Below are 15,891 nucleotides of genomic sequence, written 5' to 3'. Positions count from 1 at the left end.
TAATCGATCAAAATGAGTTAACATGTGCCTGCCTACCTAGAACACCTACTACACCTATGCACTGTTATATCAGGGGGGCTGAACTTGATAAACTTTGCTTCCTTCAGCCCCTTCTCTAACTTGCACAGTAGGCTATCATTATTGTTTTTGTTTCTTTTTACATAGATTGTTTGTCTTTTGATGTGCTTGTTTGAGACAAATAAAAATCAAATCAAATATCTTGCATACATATAGTACATCTCTATAGGTTATCTTAAAATCGCAGCGTGTCAACAACACTGTGTTCAGTTTACCCGAGGAGTGCCATGCAGTGAATTAAAACAATAGCACCCGCGAGTGGAGAACTGAGATTATCGCAGTTGTGTGGGTGTAGTTCTGTAGCAGTCCACTGGGTGGTGCTGTTTGACCGAACGTTAGTTTATCCGGAAGTTCTCGACGGGTTCCGTAGAAGCCCGAAGCGAATCCCGGAAGCTTCCTCCGTTACTGGTCGCTGTCGCTGTCTGATGTGTTGCTGCTGCTGCTGCTGCTGCTGCCTGCTGCCACTGTGGGGTTTGACGGCGTTGGAGCTCTGGAGCATAACCGGAACACTACAATGTATTAAGAAGACGCCCCCAGTGAAATAAATCAGAAATATTAAGGTATGTGGCGTCGCTGTCACCCGGGAGGCTCGACTCCCCCCGCCCCCCCACTCGTCGTTCACATAACATTGTTAGCATGCTAGCCCGGGGTTAGCCGCCGTCCGTTGCTAGTTAGCAAGCGAGATCCAGTGCAAATCATAGTGAAGTGTCAAGCTAGCGAGGCGCGGTGCCTGTTGTGTGTGTGCATGTTTGTGCGTGTGTATGTATATGTGTGTGCGCGTTCAGTTTCAGTCACGACCTTTAGTTATCTTTGCGGCAGGGAGGGCGACCCGTGGATTGCTGTTGGACCCGGGGGGTAGCTCCACTAATGCGAGCATTAACACCGATGGCGGATGATAAATGAGAAGGTGGTGATTTACGGTCTCGTCGGTGTGTGAGGACAGACAGGCGCTTATCTCAATCACACCTTGCTAACTAATCTGTTGAGGTGCTGTAGTGTGTGTGGTCTGTGTGGTTGAACTCAAGGTTAGAGTGGTCTGCTGTCACTTACAAAAAAAAAACGTGTAAGTATTAGTTATATATTTCACTTGAGCGGCATCCCCCAATGGGCTATTGTTTGTTTTGGCTACAAAAAGGAGGAAGACACATACACCAGCATTTTTTTGTGCAAAAAACACCGCGGAGGCGATCGATAGTGTGCAGCTTAGGAGCAACTACCGTGATTTACTGTCGGTGTTAGTGTGTTACTACTGCAGTTTGATGGTTTGGGTAGAAACCTGGGCGACATCGAAGTGGTCAAAACACAGTGGACAGGACTGATTTGTCACCTCAGAGACAGTAGAGAGAAATCTATGATTACACCACTGACTATTGGCAGAAAATACTTGCAGTGTCACCACATTGCTATGAATAGCCCGGCATGATGGGTGTGTTTCCTTGGAGTGAGAAGGAAACACTTGCAAAATCCCGGGCAACACACATACTCATACTCATAGAGGAAGCAAGCATGAGACATATTGTGTGGGGCAACTTTTTAGATTATACACAGTTTGCAGTATATTAAATGTGTTACATTTTACCATTTGCACTAGGTGAACACTGATACAGCAGCGCTGCATAGGCTACACTTTCCTGAAAAGTTTTTGATGACAGTGTTTACAGACTCGTTAATTCAGATGCAGCTTGTGATGCTGTTAAATTTTTTCCTGATTTAAAATGAATATTTACCACATCCACTGATGTAAATTGTTTAAGCAACGAGTTAACTTTAATTTAATGAATGTAGAGCCGTATTAGACTGCAGTAGTCTCAGTTAATTATACCAGTGCCACACTGCCACACAGTACTATGTGCTACTATGCTGTGCCGAAAGCAAATTCTGCCGACTTGTTGTGCAGTCCTTAACAAATAAATGAAATGTGTGTTAGTCCAAGGTTGTCAAGATTTAACATATTTTGTGCATGTTTTTCACAGGTGGCACCCTACATGGCAGTCTATGTATTTCATCCTCAGTGCTGATCCAGGAGGTAGACATCACAGCATGCTATTGTGAAGAGGACACCTATTAGGTAGGTTTCCCCCTTATCTTGGGCCTCTTTTGGTTTCAGTGTTTTTTGAGCTAACAGAGAGGGCAGCTATCGGTTTGGTCTTGTGCAAAAGCTGGAAGAGTGACATTCTTGTTTTGATAAGCCCCCTCACTGAGACCCTTACCTTAAGAAGTCATTTGCAACCCAATTAATGTAGACAGCAAGCATTTAAAGATAGACAAAAGCAGTGTCGAGTAACTTGATATGGCTTTTTTTAAGTAAATGAGCCAGCTGTCAGCTTTGATAAATGCCCACTTCAGTTGTAGCACAAGTGTTTCAATGAGTTTTAGGGCTGGATAAACCTGCCTTGCGGTATTAAATACAAAGGTTTTTATTTGGTTGTGAACGTTGTCGATAAGAACCTTTTACAGAGGGATCTATATAAATAACAAGCCAGATTTGGATTCTGCTTGTAACGTTGTTGGCCATTAGATTCCATCATGATTTATTTGGCTGTGTCAGTATCCCTGGCCAGGGCTGGTTTTATTTTTGGTTCTTACTGTTTTCAGGAAGAATGAAATTACCTTGGCCATTAAAGGGATAGTTCAACATTTTGGCAAATTGGCCCATTGCCATAATCGCTATAGTCATAGCAGTAGGTTCATTACCTTTAATTGTAGGTGTAAGCTATTTTCAGTACGGCGGAGCGCAGCAGCTGGCTGCTCAGAGCTACGCTATGGAGGCTAAGGGAATTTCTTGGTTTCCCTCATTAAACTCATCAAATTCAACATCCCAAAACTCCACAGCGCTTTTGTAGACAAGTTGTGACCTGCACATTCACCACGCTATGAGATAATGACGGAACGATACGAAACGGAGCCGTTTTCGAGGTAAATACAGGGTAAATACGGAGACTGCTTGCTGAAAAACTGTCCCTGAACGCAACGCGCATCAGCGGTTTTGTATGAATTTACCTCGAAAACGGCTCAGTTTCGTATCGTTCCGTCATTATCTCATAGCGTGGTGATTGTGCAGGTCACAACTTGTCTACAAAAGCACTGTGGAGTTTTGGGATTTTGTATTTGATGAGTTTAATGAGGGAAACCAAGAAATTCCCTTAGCCTCCATAGTGTAGCTCTGAGCAGCCTGCTGCTGCGCTCCGCTGTACTAAAAATAGCTTACACCTACAATTAAAGGTAACGAACCTACTGCTATGACTATAGCAATTATGGTCAATGGGCCAATTTGCCAAAATGTTGAACTATCCCTTTAAGCTGTTTGGCAAGTTTGAGATGTAACAGTAAAACATAAAACCACAGAGTAAATCAAAGCCTATATCTTTCTGTATTATTTTAGGCTTACGTATTGTTTCATTCTAATGTATGTTCTTTAACACTACATGTTGGCCCTTGCTATGACTTAGCGTGTGCTTACTCTGCAACAGAGTGACCCAGCAGTGATTTGAGCAGGATGACACTGAGGAGACTGTTGGTTGTGTCAGAGAGAGAGAAGAGGAGGGATAAGGCGAGGAGGAGAGAGGGAGCAGTGGCTCTTGTGTTGTGCCCTCTGACTTGGAAGGGCAGACAGCTGGACAAGCAGCTGGTGTGGTTTTAATGGGCCTGCTTCTCATTGTCCACAGAGAAATCAATATGCCCTAAACTAGCCAAGAGCATTTTTTTGTTTGTTTTGGTGTGGTTCAAAAGGAAAACAGCATGGCGTCAAACCGCTGGTGATCTAAAAACAAATTAAAGTATCTTAAAATGAATCCTATATTTAACAGGTAACCAGTGAAGTGTGGCCAGTACAGGAGAGAATAATCCCTATAGTCATAGGAGTAGGTTAATTATTACCTTTAATTGTCGGTGCAAGCTGTTTTTAGATCGGCAGGGCAGAGACGCGAGCTGCTCAGCTAACGCAATGGAGGCACACAGTAGTTTAGCTTTTCCCTCATCAAACTCATCAAATACACAATCCAACAACTCCAAAACACTCTTGTGGAGAAGTTGTGACCTGCACATTCTGGCCACACTTCACTGGTTACCTGTTAAATATTCATTTTAAGATACTTTAATTTGTTTTTAAAGCACAGCATGGATTAGCACCAGATTATATCTCAGAACCCCTCACCCCCTACTCCACCTCTCGTCTGCTCAGATCCACTGACAAGTCATTGCTGTTCATCCCACCTACAAAACTAAAAACAAGAGGTGACAGAGCCTTTTTAGTTACTGGTCCCAAACTATGGAATAGTCTCCCTCTCCCACAAACAATCAGATCTTCACCCTCCAAAACTCAGTACTTTGCTCTTTAGCACGACGCTTTTTCAACCAACAAACTGCTTTAGTCCAACACACAGGTGCTACTGTAAACCGGAGAGATATACAACAACACTGGTGGCCCCATGCACAATAACGCATAGCTCTTATAGTCTGTCTGTGATCCTGGTCAGAATCTACTGCAGGTAAAGTGTCGACCATTCATGAGTACCTCACACAACCCCACATCAATAAACCTAAATTGTCCCTTTAACCGAGGCACCTTTTACCAAGGACAAATAGAACCTCTACAGATACCGGTAGTATTGCATCTTTCAGGTCACACGTGTCTTCGTATCACTATAATAATTCTTGACATTTTTATTTAATAGTCATGTCTCTTCATTACAGTCTGGAAGGAGCTTTGTAGTCAAAAAATGCTTGCTACTATTTTTCCAGTATTTCTCCACAGCTCCTGTGGTTCCCCTGGCATCAGCTTTGTGAATATCAAACATCAATATAACTTCATGCTGACACGTGTAATAAGACCGCCTGTGCTCTCGTGCATGTACCATGAGTTATTCCCGACACACCTCTAGTTGATTATTACCGAATGAGCCTCTTGTCTTCAGTTGTTCCCAACTGACAAACATTGAAAACGGTTTCTGTTTTTTTCACATCATTACAACATGCTGCTGTGAAGCAGTAAATCAAAGGTGTGAGTCAATTTTTATTCCGTTACCACAAGATGCTCCAATATTTAGCCTTCATCATTTTCCTGTGTGAAATGGTTCTGTCAACAGAGACGGCGCTGTCATCCAGCCATGACATTTTTAATGTAGAAAAATGTATTTTTTTAAGTAACTTAAGCTGTGCTTTCATTAATCACTGACACACACTGTCATATACTATACCTGCACATGTCATGTGTAGGTAAATGATGTGTGTGCAGGTGAGAGTAACAAATTAGACCTGTATGTATATATATCTTAAACTTGTTTTTTCAGCTTTGGTACTCGGTGTTATGTGTGGGACCAAATAACCTGTAGATGTAATAGAGCGGTATTAATACTAAACAGATACGATATTTGGTTGCAAAAAGGGAGATTTGGTAGCATTTATGTTGCAAAGTATCCTTTGGATTTCTTTGGCATTTAGAGAAAGGTGAGGCTTAGAGTACACAAAGAATGATTGAGCTTAGCTCAGGGAGGCAAACTTTAAAAATACATTGCTACAAGTGTTTTTTTTTCACACATTTTTTTAATAGAACGTCTCCATTATTTTGAACCAGTTACCATGAAATCACTGTGTGGCAAGATGTCTTCTCTGGTTTGGGGTTTCAGCTTCACAGGCCAAAATTCTCTCGGCCCCTTTGGCATTTTAGTATTGCAAGCAATTTCAGGGACAGTCACTGACATGGAAAGTCTTTGGATGCAAGCAGAAACAAATAGCAGTGTGGTGTTTAGAGAGCAGTGTGGTCAGCTCGTCTGCTAAAGACAAACAGCTTAGCTCTGCAGCACTCATTTCACTGGAAATGTCTTATTCGATTTAAATCCTTAATGTCGTTTGCCTCAAAGCACCACACCAGTCCACAGTAGCACTAAATCAACAAATGACCCTCCACTATACAGCTCAGATAAGTGCCGTTGCTTACTTTATCAGCCTTACTAATGTAAGGTAAGGCTTAGCACAACTCTTAAATTGTTTTTCCTGTGTAAGATGATGACAGACCTACAGCCCATGCGAAGACAGTCTCTGTTTAGCAACATCCTTTTTCAGTTGAACATGCAGTACGTATTCTATAGTTAAACACTCATATGCACCACATTGATATTCTACAGTGATACAGCTGGAAAAGGAAAAGCTTTGAAACTGGTTTAAACGCTTAAATGAATCAGATTCCAATGATATTTTTCTGGGTAGTGCGTCATCATACTCAGATAAGATAGCATGACATCCTGCAAGGAAAACACAGATCTCAGGACAGACCCTGGTGAACTTGATTAGCAAAAGAAAAAATGGGTGTGTTTGTGTCATCTGGAAGCAAAATATCCCATTACAGTTATGTTGTAAACTGGCTGACTGTTCTTTTTTTCCCCCCCAAGAAAACCTAAAATTGCAGCATATTATTTGGGTACAGCCTTGTTTTGTGGGCTTACTTTGTCTCAGAGAGTCACAGTGCAGCCTGCCAGCAGCAGGTAACTGGGTCTACAGATTATTATTAGCCCGTATTCCTCATACACATGTACCTCAGCTGCAGGATCAGTTTCCTAAAGGGAGCGGGGCGGCCATTGATTTATCTTGAAGCTGCGGACATGGTCTCTGGGGTCGGTCCTGAAGGTTCTCTTGTGACCTTGACATGAATACAGTAGACGAAACCTCCAGTGACTCATGTCCCTTGTAATAACAGCTGCACGACTCAAAGGGCACTGAACTTGAAGAGTTGAGTCCAAGGTCTTGTTTATACATTTTCTTTGCCCCATTAGTGACAGGGCATGCCAGTTGGATATCTAACCAACAACAAAATCCTGAGTACCTTTCCTATAATTTTCTTATTATCTTATTATATCAGCTGTTGTGTCATATGTCCATCTGATATATATAATTACATCATTATTAATTCCTCTACCTCAGTCTCAAATTTCTCAAACCTCTCTGAATCGTTAAGAAGTTTTAATTTCGGTCCCCCTAAACGATTCTTAAACAATTTTCATTCGCCACACCCACCGCCGGTAAAACAAGAAAGAAGAAGTTAATATTTCCTGTGCAATAGGCCAGCATATATTGATTTTCTATTTTTTTCAGCGTGTGAAAAACGTATTTCCTTGCAGAGCTGCGCGACTGCGAACAACAATGCTCCCCATTCCGTGTTCTGCTCTTACGTTTCATACAGAACGGCGAGTGGAATAACTTGGCAACAGAATAAGAGGAGCTTGAGTAAAAACAGGAGCATCCGCGAGAGGAAGGATTGTTGCTGGCGCAGAGAAGACGGCTGGCTGAAGTGATCCAGAGTTGAATGACGAATGAAAAAACTTTGCAACTGAAAGTGAAGTCACTTTGTGTGACTTGTGCTTTACACAAAAGTGTAGTCTAGCCAAATATTTTGTTATTGTTAAGTCATTTAAATGAATGTAATATTTATTTCACTTCACTTGATACATTTAAGACCCCATTCCCCGCCGGCCAGCGCCACAAATAGAATCTACGTAATTCTGTGGGAAAAAGAACCGAGAACGATAACCGTTAGGAACCAAAATCGAAACATGAAATCGGAATCGTTAAATTTCAAACAGTGCCCAACCCTAAAACTGCAGCCTCTGATTTGTTGTTGTTTTTTTTTACCATGCATTGTCTTGTCCATTGTCTTTGAGACATAAAGCCTAATTTCTATCCTCCAAATTTCCTCTTCCCAAAGGCAGGATGCAGTCTTCAAACCACCGACTGCGAGACATGGAGCAGCACCACCCGCTGCTGTCGGCAGGTGCGGACGTGGAGACGGGGAGCCTGGCAGCCGGAGTGATGGTCGGGAGTCCCCACGCGGGCCACACAGCCGGGAACCGCACACTGTGGTTCATTCAGGACAGCTGCGGGATGGTGTGTGCAACCATGACCTGGTTCCTGGTGCTGTACGCCGAATTCGTGGTGAACTTTGTTATGCTGCTGCCTGCCAAGAGCTTCTGGTACTCGCTCCTGAACGGGGCCACCTTCAACTCTCTGGCTGTGCTAGCACTGGCCTCACATATGCGCACGATGTTAACTGACCCGGTAAGGATGTTAAAGAGAGTAGGAGTGGGTAATGGTGATTATACAGAGAGTTAAGAGAAGAAAGCACCGAGCAGGGTTTGAAAGTGAAGAAGAGAAAATGGGGATAGAGTTAACGAGCGGAACAAAACAAATGTCACAATGCAATATAAACATACTACACATCTGGTATTCATCAAAAACAATACAGAATAAATGATGGGTTACGGTTAAAAACAAAATGTGAATGTTTTGTATGAAGAATTATCTTACTTAAAAAACAAATATATTGATTTGCAAGTTGAAGACTTTTTTATAGTGCCTGTTTCAGCAGGAGCAGGAAACTCTGACGCTTGTAATCACTCACTGATGTAATCTGGGACACGGAGCTGACGGCCTGTGTGTGAGGATTGCGCTGAAAGTGAAGGCTGTGTAGAGCGGCCTACTAAACTGTCTGAGTCTCAGAGTCGTCTGCCACAGCAGTTTAATTTGCAAGTCTGGTAACAGTACTGGGAGTTTTCAGCCCAATATTCCCAGTGAGTAAAGCCTCGAGTGCAAAGTCAGGTTCTTTGTTGGATCAGGACATTTACACCACATCTGAACAACTGTAAATGCTCTCCGTGTCCATCAGAAATTTATTTTAATTGTTCACAGTTTTTCCTTCAATATTTAAGTTAAATTGATGTTATTTCCATTAAAAGCAGCTTTCTATTTCTCCTATATGATACCTCACCTTGGAATATTTCAATGATTGGGTGACTTCCCCCCAGGGATTATTCAGCATTGATGCTGATACTTTTGCCTAGCTTTGGTTTCAGCTAATTCATGCTACAGGGGGCTATAGGTCAAATGTTAGTGCTGCTGTAATGTTGACTTAGAAAAACTAGATGTCTGATGACAGCTCTTCCTGTGCCTTCTAGCCAAATAGCCCAGCATCAACAAATGTTGTATTTAAGAGCCTAAAATAGCACACAGAAGGCTGAGCGGTGGTCTGTCAAACTAAGGTTTAGGAGTTAATTTCTGTGTCTCATTTTAGGTGCTAGTTTGTTGACTGTGGTTTACTCTAGTAGTAGCAGTAACTTGTTTGGACAAAGGTATTTCCAGTAATTTCAGATAAAGCCAAACTAACACGTAGACTCTCTAAAAAAAACCCACTACCAATCTTAAAGTGTTACTGCACAAAGGCAGACTGACTTGTCTTAGCCCATGGCATATTGCATCTATTTGTAACAGCCAACATTTTTTGTCTTTGGCTGCCTGTCTCAGGGTGCAGTTCCTAAGGGCAACGCAACCAAGGAGTACATGGAGAGCTTGCAGCTGAAGCCTGGTGAGGTCATCTACAAGTGCCCAAAGTGTTGCAGTATCAAGCCTGAGAGGGCACACCACTGCAGGTCTGTGAAGCTGCTCCCCCCAGTTTTACACATTCATCCAAAGTATATTTAAAAAAAAAACAAACATCTGTTGACACATTTATTTGTGTTGACAGCAGCAGTGTAGTTGATGACATTAGCATCAGCAGTCAGTCTGTCATCCGTTAATGTCTTCTCTTTCCTTCCTGCAGTATTTGTAAAAGATGCATCCGGAAGATGGATCACCACTGTCCCTGGGTCAATAACTGTGTAGGAGAAAAGAATCAGAGATTCTTTGTTCTTTTCACTGTAAGTACACAGAGGTACTGATGGAGTAGTCTTTATTTATTTACTGAAAATATTTGAAATCAGAGATTGCGTTTTACAATTTTATATAATAGAATCATTTTTATATCAGATTAGTGGGGAAATTTGCCTGTATGTCATGTTGAAATAACCAGCTGAGGATCATAACTCAGCAGTAAGGTCTTACACCGCAATCACAGGTCTACATGAAATAGCCATTTGTGATTCTCCTTACAACATCAGCACTTTTTTATGACCTCATGTGCTGACTACAACTTTTTGCCGACAGAAACATAAAGCTGTCCTATATGGCTGAGCAGCACAAGGTCACTCGTGTGATTAAATTTTCAGTTTGTTCTCCTTTCAGACTGCCAGAGATAAGGGGGAGTTACAGTAAAAAATACATGACCTATAATAACATTTTTTTATGAACTGTAGGTTTCACTGTGAACATAAAACTGGGTAGGCTGATTAACATACTGTATATGAAAACCAAACTTGTTGGCCCCTCCCCTTAGCTCTTTCTCTGCCGCAGTTTTCTCACTCTATTTCTGTTTTGTCCTTTTTCCTGCACAGATGTACATAGCCTTGATTTCTGCGCATGCCCTGGGCCTCAGTGGTATGCACTTCTTCACCTGTATCAAGGTCCAGTGGAACGGTGAGGCCTGTCTCTCTAGTTGCATCACCTACAACATTGAGTTTGACTCAAAAATACAAACAGAATGTGATAAAGTAGTGTATGATTAAGAAAGACAACTATTTAAAGGAGTGCTTGAGACTAACAGAGCAGACAGGAAAAAAGAAAGAGATTGTTGTCTGGTTGTTAGAAGAGCTGCTCTACACAGTTCACTGGCATTGTGCAGAAAAATCATCGCAGAGCTGCCATTGATCTTTTCTTGCTCCCTTGTGGGTCTCTCTGTAGGAATGAACCAGAAAATGAAGATGATATTTCATTCTTAGAGCCCCAATGTCTGCCCTCTACAGGACAACACTCTGGCTTAGCAAAGAAATATTTCACACATACTTGGTTCTCATATTCAAGGCTACAGGCTGACAGGTGCAAAAAGTCTCATTTACACTGGAGATCATTCTTACTCCACATTTTCCAACAATTTTTTTGTGTAGGTTTGGTTTTCCATCTTAGCAAAATTGGGCATATTTGGATTAGATGCATTAGAGTTGCTGCGTGCACACCCAGTCCTTGTGGGCCCATGTTGCAGCTTTTAGGACCTTCAAGGGGGAGAAAAAAGGGCTTAGGAATATGTCCACTTAGGATATAAACACCTCTGGTGATGATTAATGTAACAATTCAGTTGTTCAGTGGAAATTAAACAAACCTCTCCTCCTCTCCCTCTCTGACCAGAGTGCAGTACCTTCTCTCCAGGGGTGTCTGTGTTGCTGCTGATCTTCCTCTGTCTGGAAGCCATCCTCTTCCTCACTTTCACAGCTGTAATGTTTGGTACGCAGATCCACTCCATCTGCAATGACGAGACGGTGAGTATCCATGGCAGCCCACAAGCTTTGCTCCTCATGTTAGGGGTGTGTGTGTGTGGGTGGGGGTGGCAGGGATGGTCATCAGATAAAGGCATGTAGAAACTAGATAAGGCAGCTGTAGTCTTTGTGCATGACTTTGTCCTCTTAAGATTTATATATGATAAATATTTCACTAGTTTAATTTAACACTTTTCTCAGTCATCTATTGATACTTTGTTTTCTTGTCTAAGGTCTGCCTCAATGGTTTTTCTAGTTTTGCTGTAATTGCAAATCTGACCATGTTAATGAGCCAAAGCAATAAGGTAACTTAATGAGGAATCTTTCATTTACAGAGGGGTTTCAATGTCTTGCAGGAGATCGAACGTCTTAAAAACGAGAAGCCCACATGGGAGCGTCGCATGAGATGGGACGGAATGAAAGCTGTGTTCGGAAGTCCACCCTCTCTGCTATGGTGCAATCCATTCACTGGCCTCCGTCTGCGACGCCTGTTGCTGTTGACCCACAGTCGCCGCAGCGGGTCTGAATTTTCAGTCTGAGACCAGAGCATACTGAAGCAGGGTCAGAAACACTTGGATCATCTCTCTAAAGCAAGATTTCTTGTCTGCCCCGCTCGGCTGGGGCTGATGGACCTCTGATCCCTTAGCTCATCTTTCGTGCTTGAGTGACGGGGAGACTGGCTGCTCTAGTGGGACCCAAGTGCATCAATAAACCGCCACTGAAAGTTTGTATTCTCGCTCAAACTTGCTGATACAGACCTGAGACCTCCGGTCTGCACGAGTACGCTGAGGATCTGAAATATTGTTTTTAACATGAGCAGCTTTTGGTTTGTTTGTGTTTTCAGGTAAAGCATGCAGTATGTAACTCAAGTGAGTCTTTTTTTCCCCCGTGAGACCATCCAAGGTGCTGTTTGAACCCAATTTATGCACCTTCAGTACACAACCCCAGCAGTTTGTTTTCTCTGCTACGCACATGAGATTCGAGATTAGTGTTTGAATTTTTTGAGATCAGCAACATATCTTTTACCATTGCTGGAACCCGACGTGAATCTAAATGGGAAAATGCTTGAAACTGCTCTGTTGGACCCGGACAAGGGAAACGCAGTCAATGACATGCACTACTTACATGGCACTTGAGAACAAGCCTGGATCCAGAGCGCAGTGGACATCAGAAATAAAACTGCGCCACCTTGATTTGCATGTATGACAGCTCAATCAGTCAGCGTCTCAGCCAGAAAATGAGGCTTTTAGTATGTTCAAATGAATGAACAGGCTACTGTGAACACAAGCCTCATTCTTATTCAAGAGGACTGAGTGGCTTTTCCTATCAGTTCATCTCCTTTGTCATGTTTTTTTCTGCCTGGGGTTGAAATTGCCCCTTCTTAACATTACTCAAGCCAGTATGAATCCATTCAGTTCCTTTTTTTTAAACTGCTGAAGCTTCTTCAATTTTCATCACAGAAACCACTCCTCAACAATTGATCATAAATGACTCACTGGAGATGACTACTGTTATTCTAAATCTTTTTTGGGGGGGAAAAAAATCTGTTTTTATTAGTCATGATGTCTGTGTTCATAAACTTTCTATTCCACCACTCCTGCAGGCTGCTCCACATCTCTTTCTCTTCTACTGATTGGTGACCCTCCACTGATGAGCCTCCCTGCATTTTCAAAATGAAGGGATTCAGGTTGAGCAACTTAAGCTGCTGAAAAGACAGAATGTTATTAAGTTTGAATTGTTTTACTCATGAAGTTTTCTGTATTTGAAAAATTGGAGGCTACGTCTGTGTATAGTAGGAATCCTTGGGCAAGAGCAGTTGGATAAGACTTCACAGCATTTAAACCCTGAAAAACAACCTTACAAAACCCGTTGAGACAGAGCCAAGTCTCAGACATAGTGGCTTTGCATGCTCCTTGGCCACCACGTGGTGCAACTCGGTATCGCCTTTGAAAAGGAGAATTGAAAATACTAGTACAACCTCCTCTGGCTCATTGTGAGCTCATTCTGGTCTGCAGAGCCAAGCTCTGTTGTGCAGCCAGCCTGTAGAATTATAAAGGATCTTCTTTGCTGAAAGAGGCTGAGGTAGTGCACTCATTATACAAGCTTTAATACTGAACAAAGTCTCGGGGAGCTCAGCAAATGCTTGCGAGGCCTTACCTACTTCACTCCAGAAATGTCAGGCCTGTAACATCCAGTGGCAGCACAGTAGCAGATACTTTCCCAGTGTTATTAGAACACTTATCCATGCCTTTTAAAATCATTCCGTCAAGTGAATTTATTATCTTGAAAGATTTTGTCATTATTGCCATATTAATGAAAGTGTTTTCTCACATTGTGACAACTGTGTCTCCTATTTTTACTCTGCATAAGTAACGGGCCTGTTTGCACTGGATGAATGTGGCTTTTTGAATCAAGAATTCAAGGTTTAAATGGAAGTCCAGACTGATAGGCTGTCAGTGTTGTCAAATCTAGATTCTCAAAGTCTAATTTTTATGGCGTGTTGGACAATATACTGCTGTTTGTTCTCATCTGTGGTTGTCAGGAGAAGGGTCTCTGTCTCCACTGTTTACACTACATGATGATATCTGACGTTCTGTGGCCAGGGTGTTTTAAGACATATATTGTCTATAGAATGTACAACTTATCTATTTTGGGACTAAGGGACACAGCACTGAAAGCTATCTGATATCAGGGGATTGTTTTTTTTTTTTATTAATGCTGGCCTCTTATTTCTAATTTTAATCTGCTTGCCTACATCACCTCAGCAACAGTTTTCTGGGTAAATGTTGGGAGAATATCACTTTCCTATTCAACAATGTCATATTTATGTTGTCCCTTCTCCTGACATGCTCAATGTACTTTCTGATGTGTGAGTATCAAAGTGAAAACAAGTCAAATTCAGCCAAACACAGGGCATGTCCTTAAAGATCATAAGCATAAGACAGAGTGTATTGTAAAACAGGGAAATTTGTACCATTTTAGTTTGAGAGATGCACAAATAGGGTCAAATAGGTCGACTTGGTTGACCAAGCAGAAGCTGTTGTTAAAAAATAGTTGCAACTATTAGTTCTAACATTACTATACATCTAGAGCCAGTAAGAGGCCTAGAGTCCAATAAACACTAAATTTCTATTAGAATACAAGTAAATAACTGAAGCAGGACTTGAGGTAACAGTGGACAAAGAATACGGCTAAACTTGGTGAATTGTATTTGTAGCAGAACATCAGAGCTAATTGTGGATTGACAAATATTCTGTATTGATTGGGTAAAAATAGGGCCAAGCTTGGTTGGTTGTCCTGTTTCATGACCAAACTCAGATGCTGTAATCATAATGTCTTAAGCTGGGGTCCTGTCACAGGGTATGTGGTTTTACATTCAGCAATAGAATCAGTAAATGATTATTTTTAAAGGGTTATGCTGTTAAATGTGTTTTTGAGCCGATGCCTATCTCCACTCTGCTGTATGTTCAAGACAAACAACAATCACCATGGAGAGGGAAATGTATGCTGTGTGAAACTGTGTAAACCAACACAAACACTATTCTGTCAAAGGTTTTTCTCACACTAGTTAGAGATTTGTGCAGAAAATCTAGGGTAAAGAGCATTTTGTGATGTATAGTAGTGATTCTTAACAGGCTGGATGTTTAATCACAGATTTATCAATAACATTGCCATGAAAAGTTGAGAAAGGTTTTATTTCTTACTCCGAGAGAAAGTTACTTCAAGAACAAGTCCTTCAGCTTTATAAAAAAAAGTATAAAGGTTACTATTAACAATATATAAATGGAATGTTTTACTCAAGTTTTTTTTTTTTATTAATGTGTCATAATCTTATAATGTCTTCTATCTTTAAATGTCATTCTTTTGCATAATAAACTTGATTAAATTAAAGTCATCCCTTGATTGATGGTCCATGATATACAATTTCTTTCTCTCTATTCCCAAGATTTGTTTCCTAACAATGTGTGTTAATTCTTTCGTACTGAACATGCTCAAGATCACAGTCGGAAGTCATTGAAGTTGGATGGGTTGGGTGTTTGCCTCACTTGAAATTGGGATAAACATGTGGTAGAGATTATTTGAAAAGTAGAAAATATAAATAACATCTAGTAAGGAGAAGTGAAAACATTTGTGTGCTTTCTGATGCACCTCCAAGCAAATCAGTGGTTGAACAAACAGACACGTGATCAATGCTGTTTGCATGGAATATCACAAAAATCCCACGAGAATACAAACAAACAAATTTAACACCGGGAATGAAAACATAAAGGGACATTACAGGAATATGAAAGCGTTCTGAGCTGGCTGTGGCAATTGAACAAAAAGTGTAAAAAGCTTTAAAAAACAAACAGAACAGTGGAAACCTACCCCTATTATTTCTTCATGTATTTATATAAGCCTGTCTTTACAAAAAATATATATATATATTTTTGCACATTTTTCAATTCATGTTGTTATACTGTGATTCAAATTGTGATTTTTATGTGCAGTTATTTAACTTGATTGTACATGTCCAAAGATGCCCTATTCTGTCCAGTAGGTGTCAATATTTCTTTTATTCTTTAATACTGAATGAAGATAACATAAAACATTAAAATTAGGACAAAGAGCACATGAAACCATTTTATAGATAAATGTAATCAAA

The 15,891-nt window shown here is 41.1% G+C and overlaps 1 protein-coding gene across 3 annotated transcripts; it reads left to right on the top strand.

The window, feature by feature from the left end:
• Positions 1 to 456: 456 nt before the first annotated feature.
• zdhhc7 (zDHHC palmitoyltransferase 7) lies at positions 457 to 15,141 on the top strand. 3 transcript variants are annotated; one of them, XM_085764130.1, is made up of 8 exons: positions 457 to 638; positions 2,052 to 2,146; positions 7,775 to 8,124; positions 9,367 to 9,491; positions 9,662 to 9,758; positions 10,332 to 10,413; positions 11,119 to 11,249; positions 11,603 to 15,141. In XM_085764130.1, the coding sequence occupies exons 3-8, from the start codon at positions 7,780 to 7,782 to the stop codon at positions 11,783 to 11,785; spliced, it is 963 nt and encodes a 320-aa protein (XP_085620256.1). In that variant the 5' UTR covers positions 457 to 638; positions 2,052 to 2,146; positions 7,775 to 7,779; the 3' UTR covers positions 11,786 to 15,141. The 3 variants fall into 3 exon arrangements, with proteins under 3 accessions (XP_085620256.1, XP_085620258.1, XP_085620255.1); XM_085764132.1 differs by having other exon boundaries at positions 11,582 to 12,750; XM_085764129.1 differs by lacking the exon at positions 457 to 638 and having other exon boundaries at positions 7,779 to 8,124; positions 11,582 to 12,055.
• The last annotated feature ends 750 nt before the right edge of the window (positions 15,142 to 15,891 follow it).

The sequence above is a fragment of the Trachurus japonicus genome, chromosome 3 (assembly GCF_045865225.1).
Source record: "Trachurus japonicus isolate A0001 chromosome 3, Traja_1.0".
Lineage (NCBI taxonomy): Eukaryota > Metazoa > Chordata > Actinopteri > Carangiformes > Carangidae > Trachurus > Trachurus japonicus.
The sequence above is the reverse complement of the archived record's forward strand: the minus strand, read 5'-3'. Positions and strand labels throughout refer to the sequence as shown.

What these genes read in the sequence shown, in the direction of transcription:
- zdhhc7 (XM_085764132.1), top strand. Translation starts at nt 7,780, where the DNA reads ATGCAGTCTTCAAACCACCGACTGCGAGACATGGAGCAGCACCACCCG. An exon ending in GATTCTTTGTTCTTTTCACT is followed by an intron (nt 9,759 to 10,331) that starts GTAAGTACACAG and finishes TTTCCTGCACAG; the next exon opens with ATGTACATAGCCTTGATTTC. An exon ending in CCATCTGCAATGACGAGACG is followed by an intron (nt 11,250 to 11,581) that starts GTGAGTATCCAT and finishes TTTCATTTACAG; the next exon opens with AGGGGTTTCAATGTCTTGCA.